The sequence below is a fragment of the Mirounga leonina genome, unplaced genomic scaffold (assembly GCF_011800145.1).
Source record: "Mirounga leonina isolate KUSES-001 unplaced genomic scaffold, KU_Mleo_1.0 Mir_94, whole genome shotgun sequence".
Classification (NCBI taxonomy): domain Eukaryota; kingdom Metazoa; phylum Chordata; class Mammalia; order Carnivora; family Phocidae; genus Mirounga; species Mirounga leonina.
The window spans coordinates 55385147-55395505 of NW_023270855.1; the positions used below are offsets into that span (position 1 = coordinate 55385147).

Sequence of the window (10359 nt, forward strand, 5' to 3'; positions counted from 1 at the left end):
GGTGGGTCCCCATGACGTCAGTCCTCTAGCGGTGGCCTTCTGGGTGGTTAAATCCTAATCATCATCCCCAAGCCTGTGCCAAACTCCAGGTCCCACGGACACAGCCAACACCCCAGCCCACCCAACGACAGTGATACTCACTCGTCGTATTTCACATGATAAATGACGTCTTCTTCCGCTGTCAAGCTAGAGGTGGAGCTGCAGGGCTCGTCCTGAGACGGGGCCTTCCTCGTCACCCTGACAACCTGGGCCTCGAACCACGCTCCCATGTTCGTGTCCCGAGCATCGACATACTCGTTGGCCTGCCAGGAACAAGAAAACACTCTCATCCAACCCAGAGAAGACAAGTCCGACCAGCAGCACGGACCAGAGACTGCTTGGGTTCTCAGGCGCTGGATGCTTCAGGATCGGGACGCAAACCCAAGTGACTGTAATAGGATTTCCTAGCTACGGCACTGCTGACGTCGGGGCCTGGTGATTCTCTTATTCTCCTTCCACTGAGAAGGGCAGAGAGAGATCCCCGCAAAACCCAGACACGACACTTGCCGTCAAGGATCACGAAGGGATGCTGGAGTACTCTGTTTCCACAGAGAAGCCTCGGGAGCCCACCCACTGGCGATGTGCACAGCAAGACCAGGGGGCCCAGCCAAGGGAAGGAGGGCAGCTCGCCTGACCCTGCAGTTGGGCTACTGGAAAGCCAGTGATGATGGAGGGGCACAAGGCAGGCTACCTGGGGCCCTGGGGGTGAAGAGAGCGGCCACGTGGGGAGCACGCTCCACCCCAAACCTTCTGCGAGAGACTCACCTTGTACAGACCCAGCTCTGTCTCGTCCCATGTGTCTTCATCTGCCAAGCTCGCCTTCCCATCTGCCTCCGAGGCCGCCTCACCGCTGTTCGAGGACTTGTCAGACTCACTCTGGCCCAGGCAGCAGCCCGAGTCCGTGTCCGACAGTTCCGAGTCCCTCTCCTTGATGTTGCTGGCAGGGAGCACAAGGCTCTGGCGGACCAGGAGCTGGATGGTGTCATTCAGGCGAACGTCATAGTCAAAGAGAGTGTGGCCGTCCTCCATCTGCAGAGACACCAAGACAAAGGTCACCGGCCCGCCAGCCATTTAGCGCGCGCCTTCTGGGTGACAGGCAGCAGGAACAGGCCGCGAGCAAAGGACCAAATCTGCCCTCATGGAGGACAGAATCTAGATCACAGCAGATCTAGATCAATACTGCCGGGGGCGGGGTACACACGGTCACCCCCATCCTTCAGGCCTTAGAGCCTCGCGAAGGAGGATTCCCTGCGTCACCCGAAGAATGTCCTGTGAGCACCCAGCATGACCAGCCGTGCTGGGTACACCCATCACACGTCAGGGGAGCGTTTCTTAATATTCGCTCTTTTGTCACTTTTATTACAGTAACAATACACCGCCTTTATCACTGGTGCCAACCTGAGGACAAGCCTGCCCTCCAGGGAACACTGGGTGACCTGGCTCAAAACGTCTGCAAGTGTCAAGGCAGAGAAACTTTGCATTAATTACTTACAGAAAAAAAATTAAGTCCAGTCCCTGCTCACACCAGACACCAGAATCAATCCCCAACGGGTCAGACGGTGTAAACCAGAGTGACCCCAACGTGGGAGAGTCACCCCTCCCCCCCAATCAGTGTATATATTCCAATGTGTGCAACATCCCAGAACCTCAGCGGGTCAGATGGTTACAGAACACAGACTCCTGGGGGGGAAGGGGGGGTTTCAGTGGAATCCCCTGACCCAGGGGGTCTCACCCAGGGTGATCCTGCCCTGCCCTCCCCAGGGACGCTTGACAACACCTGGGTCGTCCTGGTTGTCATGACTGGGGTGGGGCCAGGGATGCTCCCCACCCTCCCACGGTGCCCGGGACACGCTCACATCAGGGAACAATCCAGCCCCGATGTTCATGGTGCCGAGGAGAGACCCTAGCCGCTATGAACCAAAGGAGACACAGACCCAACATTCGCTGGTTTCCTTCCAGCTCTGGCTCCAGCTCCGCCCCTCTACGAATGCCTTTCTCTGAATCCCCCCCACACACGAGTCACTGACGGGATCCTGTGTGCTGGCACAGCTCAGGTCTGCCACCCTGGCCGTGGCCTGGCAAGGGTGTGCGAAGGAATTATGTCATCTGAGCCGCATCCCGGTGGCACAAAAGGCCGAGGACTTATCTCTTACTATAAACTGTCCCATGGCACCCAACAAGGACCCTCAAGTGCATCTTGTTCTCTCCCGATGTCCCTAAGGCAGGTCTCCGCCCTCAGCACTGGGGGCATACAGGACCGGGCTGTTCTCCAGGGGGCCATCCTGGGCACTGTGGGGAAGCAGCATCCCTGACCCCACACACTCGATGACAGGAGCACTCCCGGTCATGAGGACCAGAGATGTCCCCCAGACACTGCCAGTGTCCCCTGAGGGCAGCACTACCCGGTTCAAAAGCAGCTTCCTAAAGAAAAAAAAAGAGAAAGGGAAACAAAGACACAAATAATCAACTTTCCTTCCTTCCCAATGTTTACCAGAAGTTGCTGGTTCCAAGGCCTGGATGCCGTCAATATGCAAGCAGCCCCTGGGGTCACAGGGAAGTGAGCTCCAGGGTCCAAAGCCCTTCACTGCGGCGGCTGCTAGAGTTTATTCAGCATAAACCTGGGCATCGGATGAATGGTCGCCCCACTCCCCGAGAAAAAGGCATCTGAACACACCAACACTTGCCTACAGCCATGGGGTTTCCAGGGCCCGCTCCAGGCTTTGCCTGGGGTGAGGGGGGAACCTCCAATGTGCCCAGCCCTGCCCACGGACCACGGGGAGGCCAGGGTGGGGGGAGACTCGATGCCACCCCCCCCACAGGGCCAACACAGGGCAGCGGTGACAATGGGTAGAGGGGACACAGATGCGAAGGAAGAGACAAGTCAACCTGCACACGCATGTTCACAGCAGCAGGACTCACAACAGCCTAAGGGTGGAAACAACCCAGCGTCCATCGACGGGGGGACACATACACACGTGTGCCCCACACACGGGGGCGTCCCTCGGCACGAACAGCAGAGGCGCCCACACGCGCTGCCCCGGGGATGGACCCCGAGCCCACGACGCTCAGGGAGGGAACCGGACACAGAAGGCCACACGGGGTGTGAGTCCACGTGGGTGACACGTCCAGAACTGGCTCATCCACGGGCAAAGCAGGTGACTGGTTGTCCAGGGCTGAGAAGGGGATACTAAAAAGTACGTAGGTGAAGAAAATGTACTAGCGTTGCCTACGGTGACGACTGCACCACTCTGAAGACACTGGAAACCACCGAATTACACGCTGGAAGGCGGTGAATCGTATGGCATGTGAATTACATCTCAATAAAGCGTTTTGTTGTTGTTGTTTTTTTCAAAAAGTAAAAAAAGGAGTCCACGAAAGGTGCATACCATATGATGCCAGCTCTGTGACATTCTGGAAAAGACCAAACTGTGGAGACAGCAGAAGGATCAGTGGGGGCGGGCCAGGGGCTGGGGGAGGAGGTGTGACTGACAAGGTGGGGCACAGAGGACCTTGGCTTCAGGGCCGGGAGGCTCCTCCCTCTGTCCAAGCCCACAGGATGCACAACATCAGGAATGGACTCTAATGTCAACTATGGGTCAATGTGGGTTCATTGAATGTAACAGACGTGCCACTCGGGTGCGGAGGCTGGTAGCTGGGAGGACTGGGCGTGTGGGAGGCAGGATATAGGAGAGATCACTGAACCTCCCTCTTGATACTGTTAAGCACCTAAGACTCAGAAACAAATACGTAAATGTAAATAAGCCTATAAACACATAAGTTCACGATAAATATGTTAATTTTTTTTTAAGATTTTATTTACTTATTTGAGAGAGAGAATGAGATAGAGAGCATGAGAGGGGGGAGGGTCAGAGAGAGAGGCAGACTCCCTGCCGAGCAGGGAGCCCGACGCGGGACTCGATCCAGGGACTCCAGGATCATGACCCAAGCCGAAGGCAGTCGCTTAACCAACTGAGCCACCCAGGCGCCCGATAAATATGTTAATTTGAAAAGATGAAGAAACACAAGCATCCCCAGTATAACTGGGACAAGGAAACCAGCAGAAGGCAGGCCAAATGGCCTTAGAAATGAACAAGACACATGTACCCTGGGGCCCAGCACCTCGTGAGGCAGACATCCCCTCGGCACTGCGGACATCGGGCCCAATCGCTCTGTGGGGGGCCGTCCTGGGCACTCTGGGGGGCTGAGCAGCATCCCTGAGCCCCGCCCACTCCATGCCAGGAGCACCCCCAGATGTGACAGCCACAGACGTCCCCAGACACTGCCAAGCATCCCCAGAGGAGCAGCATCACCCCCGGGGAGAACCACTGAGCTAGAGAGACCCTCACGTGTGTGCCCAAGAGAAACGTACAGGGACCTCACAGGGCGTTCACAGCAGCCTTAACTGTGGGGAAAAGCGTGGCCTCGTCACACAGGTGCACGTGACGGGGAAATGCGGCAAAGCAGACACGACTCCCGCATGTATCAAGGGAAACAAGGACAAATCAGGGGACGGGAAATAAAGCATAAACCAAGGCACCTGGACAACGGAGAGGCAGGGGGAAAGCTGGAACCAGGAGCATGACCGGGCCCCTCACATCCACGACGGGTCAGGAAGCCAGGTTCCATCAGCTTACGGATTGGCTCAGGCACAGGCTCTGTGCAGGAAGCCAACGGGCCTACTGAGGCAAGAACGCAGACAGAGGCACAAACGGGGCAGGGAAGGGGGCATTCAGGCTAGGGGAGGCTGGCACAGGGCTCTACCTCCCGGTACAAGCTTATCTGGCTGCTTCCTGCGGCCATTTCTAGAACTTTCCAGAAGGGCCCTTGCAGTCAACAGGAAGGCTACACAACTGTTTTGCTACAGGAGAGGGTGTGTGTTGTGTGCCCCTATCCCTCCACCCTGCCTGCCCAAAGCTGTGCACAAACGTTTGGGAACCACAGTGGGGGAGAGAGGCCAGGCCCAGGCCTGCCTCACGCCAACGTGTTCTACATTCAGATTCATTATCAGTATCTGAAAGTTCTCGAGCACCTGGCCAGCTCAGTTGGAGGAGCACGCAACTCTTGATCTCGGGGTTGTTGGGTGCAGAGATTACTTAAAGTCTTAAAAAAAAAAAAAAAAATCCAAAAATTCCAACCAAGAATAACGGTATTAATAAAAGCTACAAACACTGCACAACAGATGATCTGCACCTCACATTAGAGGTCCTGATGTTAAAATTAAACCTGAAGTTGACAACTCGTAGAAGCAAACTTTGCACTGAAAATCCCTCAAACCGCCTGTAATAGGACACATATGTATGATTTGGGGCACGTAACCCTATACAGCAGATTCAAGTCGAAAGACAAAACTGCCCACAGTGTTTATGTCTTCCTCTCTGTTTTAATCCAAGTATGCTTTCTGGACATTTCTGGACGTTTGGAATTTTTGGCCACGCGCACCGTGTAAAAGCGAAGTAAACACGTATACAATCTGACAGCTACGCATGTTGGTTCCTGTTGGAAACTGAGATTAAAGCTTGCCATGTCTACCGTTTCTGTCCACTTTCTGCCCCCTCGTAACATTTTCCAGGGATACTTTACAGGGTGCCGGGTGCTGCCCAGAGGCAGGAAACACACGTCCCTGAGTTTGGCAAGTGGTGGTTCTTGGGTCGGCTCTACGTAGCCGTTTCGGCAAGAGGTGGAGGGGACAGTGAGCCTCATACCAAGTAGGACTTACAGCTAGAGGAGGAAAGGGAGCATTGACGAGGGCCTGTTGGGCTGAGCTGGGAGGCTGAGAGGGAGGAAGCAGGAAACGGCTCCGCCCCCCTTCCTGGGGCTGTAGTCCCGGCCCCCCACCTGTCCTGCTCAGCCTCCAGGCTCGGCAGCAACCCAACATGCAGACAAGACAGAAGGACAGCGATGTGAGAGAAGAAAACTGCACGAAGCAGGAGCCCAGATGCGGCAGAGGGAACACAACGTCCCACCTTGGGGGGAGCGAGTGGAGTGGACGGCACTTCAAAGCCACGTGTGACCCCTCCACATCAACAAGAGCTCTTTGGGGTCTTCAACTGGTCGTGGAGGGGGGAAAGGAGTCCTGAGACCAAATGCTTTGCACACCCTGCCCCAGAAAAACTGCAACACAGTGCCCTAGGGGACCTGTTCTAGTACATTCCACAGCAGTGCTGTTCCTAACAGTAAAACCTGGATCGTCAACTAAGGACGCTGGATGGAAGCACGATAGGGCGTAACTGGCGAGCTACAGTCAGCCTGAAGGTCTAGTCTGCACCTGTTTTGGTAAATAAAGTTTTATTGGACTGGGACATGCCCATTCATTTGCATCCTGTCTGTGGCTGCTTCCCCCCTCCAATGGCAGGAGTGAACCGTCCTCACAGACACAAATATTTACATGAAGGGTTTGTTGACGCCTGGCTTAAAGGGCATGCCCTCCAGCTGGGAGCCCTCCCAGGGGAAGGGGACCCTCCATCACACAGCCTAAGGACAGGACTCTGCTGCCCCGCTCTGCCCTTTGGGAATTCAGGGATCACACTCGGGAAAAGCCACTCTGAATTGGTGGGGTGCTAGGACACGAGTGACCCTCACGAGGCCGTTCCCAGGGCACCATCTCAGCCTGATCTTTCTGACGGACCTTAACATGGCCTTTGAGGCCAGTGAGCCGATTTCGCTGTTTTCCTAATATCAATTATCTACTAAATTAGTACCTCTCAACTGGGGGCAATTCCAGACAATGAGCCAGCCTCGCATGTCAGCAAGGCCGACAGGGAGAAACCCGGAGCTGATTCACGGTGCCTTTACCGCAAGCTGGCTGGGCCCAGCCCCGCACCGGCCACGCTGGCGAGAGCTGCGCGGAGCTCGGGCCGCAGCCACCTGGGCAGGGGACCTGGGGAAGATTATGTAAAGGGCACAGCCCGGCACCTGAGCGTGCTGGAGTCCCCACAAATGACAGCTATTGTTATTTTTATGGGCAGCCAAGAAAAAGGCGCCAGATGCCTCTTGCCCTTGCCCAGGCTGGGCCTGCGGCCTGGGTCCCTGCCCCCATTGGCTTCTTGCATTTCCGCCAATCAAACGACATAACCGCCAACCTCTTCAGCCCAAACAAGCCGGCCACGAAACCCTCCCATATCCTGAAGAAAGGCTCAACTATGTTCTGCTTTATCTTCTCAATCAACCTCACTGCAGACCTTGGGCTGCGACGACATGTTTCTTTAAAAGGGAGGAAGAAAAAAAAGGGGAAAAGGATTGCGAAGACGCTCTAGAACATTCTGTAAAAACCGCTCTTGCCCCGCCCACTGGAAACTAGGCTGCTTTCTATTGCTGTTAGCCTAGCCTGTTTGCAGACTCGACTCACTGGCTCACTGGGAGGTGCCGCCGTATGCCTTGTCTGTCCGTGTCCCGTCCGCCCCACCCCACCCTACCCTGTCCCCCCACCCTCGCCGTCCCCAAGGCCAGGGCCTTGCCAGCATCCCCGGGAAGTTGCATCACGCTCTAGGCCTGGCTTCCTCGGCCGGAAAACAGAGACGACTGCACGTTCCCTCACGAAGCTGCCGCCGAGCGGGGACAGAGCGCCAGGCAGGGGATCGGGCGGCAGTCACAGAGGTCACGGGGGAAGCAGGAAGCCTGTGCTAAATGTGAAAGCCGTGTTGTGAGCAAGCAGCACCAAGAGCTCCGACTCTCATCGCTGATGGCCCGCCAATTAAAGGTACACCCTGCGCGTCTCCCGCCCCCAGGTGTTCCTGGTATCACCAGGCTTTATAACTTTCCAAGGGGGCGTAAGCGCTTTTGTATGGGTCGGATTTCGTGTTACAAATGAAGGGAGATGGGCGTTTGGTTACGTGGGTGTAGACATTTGTCCAGACTCCAAATGGTCCGCCTGACGTGTGCGTTATCTCGCTATATATGTGTGTTACCTAAGAAAAATGAGACCCACAAACCCGTACTGGACCCTAGTTAATGGCAGGCATGCTGAAGTGCTCAGGGTTGGCGTGAACCCGCGTCTGCAACTTACTTTGAAACGCACTCCAAAAACTACAACGGACTGGTGGGCAGACAGGAGGACAGAGAAAGCCGTGCTAACTGGAATGTGGCCGAGTGTCAGGGGCAAGCTCTAAGGGTAGGTGTTTGGGGGTTCGTGGCTCTTGCAACTTTTCTGCCGGATGGAAACGTGACAACAGTGCCTGGCATGAGGCAGGCGCTCCCAGATCCCCCCACTTCAGAGGACTCCATCCGACCCACCTCTGAAACACACCATGAACTGCTCAGCAGGCACACTCGAGGGTTCTCAGAAACTCTGTGAAAGGACCTGCTGCTGAACAAAGAGATCGAGTGGCTAATCGAAGTCAGTCTGGATGCCACAAAAGATGAGCCGTTGGAGGCGGCGGGAGAGAGCACCTCGGCAGAGCTTACTCACAGCCCTGCCTTTGCTCACCGCGCGGGCGAATGAGTCCGCGGGACCGGCTTCCCCTCCCCAGGCAGGGCGGGTGAACTCAGCTTCTAAAGACGTTCGAGTCATCGCGTCTCTCCCAGGAAGGAGGTGAAAGGTCCCCAAGGGCACCACGAACCCAAGAAGTTAATCATCAGGTCTCATTTCGAGTTAAGCAAACTGGATCCTCCCAGCCCCCAAAAATCCTGGCCGGGCGCAGAGCGTTTATTTCTCAATGGAGACAGCAGATGGCGGCAGTACCCAGTTCAAAACACAACAACAACAAAGTCAGGCACACGCAGCCCAACTGAAGACTTTTAATCCAGGACACCGTCCCTAAGCCACCGCTGTCCCTACCGTGCACCCCACTCCACGACGGCCCCCGCAGACGGGACCGACACTTTGTGCCGTGCCATCTTATCTTACCAGGGGAAATCCCACAGTAGGATGCTCCGTTCCCCCCCCACCAAAGACACAGACAAAAAGCGGAAACCCCCCCACTACCCCTGGAGAAAGTGTCCCAAATGTGGGCAGCTGAGAAAGCAAGGGTGGCCATTTTAAACACTACCAGGGGCCGGGGAGAGAGCAAGAAGAGAGGACACAGAAAAGCGGGGCCCGCAGACCCCGAGGAAAGCACAAGCTCCTGGCAGAAATTCCTGCCCAGCAAGCGCCATCTCCGGCCTCTGAACAAGCTGATCCAAATTTCTCGAAAACAGACCCTGTGGAGTCAAACTCTAAATAGGTGCAGGCTGTGGGGCCATCAGTGTATGTTTCAAAGAAAAACCTGGTCCCTTCCGTCCTACTGTCTGAGAATGGATTCTAGGCTCTTCCTCGAAATTCATCAGTCCTCCATTGGCCACCTCCAACTTCCTTTTCTAGAAATTATATTGAGAGAACCTTCAAAAAAACAGGGGAGGCAGACTTAAAAGCCCAAAAGCGACGGACTGGAGTGCCAGCTTCCTGCCCGGTATGTCGATCTGCAAGTGGAGCCTTTGTTCCTGGCTCAGGCATTTGAGGTTTCTGTGGAGACGTGAAGCGGGACCGGACGAGGGGCGGGGAGAGTATATGTACGATGCCTGGACCAGGCAAGAACAAAGGTGCTGGGCGGGCGGCAGCCGGCAGGGCGGGTTTACCTGCTTGCCCCTGTAGAAAAGCCTCTGCAGGCCTGGCTCCACGTGGAACAGCTCCTGGATCTTCCTCCTCAGCTCCTCCACCTTGGTCAGCCTGGACAGTGAGTCCACAGTGTGGGCCACCTTCCCGTCCATGGTGCGAACCTGGATCCACATGGTATCTGCTGGTGCTGAAGGCGAGAGAGCGGGACCCCTGGGTCAGTGGCACGTGCTGCTGCCGAGACCACACCGTGCCATGCTCAGGTCATCTTGGCTTTTGTCCAGTCTGTGGACACTAGGAAACTCCCAGGACGCCCTCCCAGCGCGCTGGTCCGCGGAAGAACCACCGCTGACCAGGGCCCCGCGGAGTAAATGAAATTAACGCATTAATGACCAGCAACGGCGCAGGAACGAGGAGGGAGGGGAAGGCAAACGGCATCTCGGACCGCTCAGTCCAACCCACTCCGTCTTGCACGGCGGGGGCGTGGGGGGGGGACACACACAAGATCCAGAGAAGTAAGGAGGACACAGCCAAATAGCGAGGAACCAGGTTTCTTCGTTCGTTCATTGATTCGTTCATTCATTCATTCATTCATTCATCCATTCCTTGGATTAACACTGACGCAAGAGGAAAACCCAAAAGTCCGGCGCGGGTTGGAACTTCAGAAGTCCCAGTAACTCAACTAAGTGTGACCGAAGGGGAAGGACCACCCCCCCCGACCCTGGAGCCCCCAACCCCGGGTGCCCGCGGCCCCCGCCGCCCCCGCGCGCGTGCGCGACACTGCCGGCCCCCGC

General features: G+C 56.0%; 1 protein-coding gene across 1 annotated transcript in view; it reads right to left on the reverse strand.

The window, feature by feature from the left end:
* The window catches only part of UHRF1 (ubiquitin like with PHD and ring finger domains 1), a 29179-nt gene that overhangs the window by 18017 nt on the left and 803 nt on the right, over positions 1-10359 (reverse strand). The window contains exons 2-4 of the mRNA XM_034998655.1: positions 9589-9755; positions 805-1068; positions 142-302 (exon numbers count right to left, since the gene is read on the reverse strand). Of these exons, the coding sequence (XP_034854546.1) occupies positions 142-302; positions 805-1068; positions 9589-9741 (578 nt within the window). The 5' untranslated portion in view covers positions 9742-9755. The remainder of the gene's footprint in view (positions 1-141; positions 303-804; positions 1069-9588; positions 9756-10359) is intronic.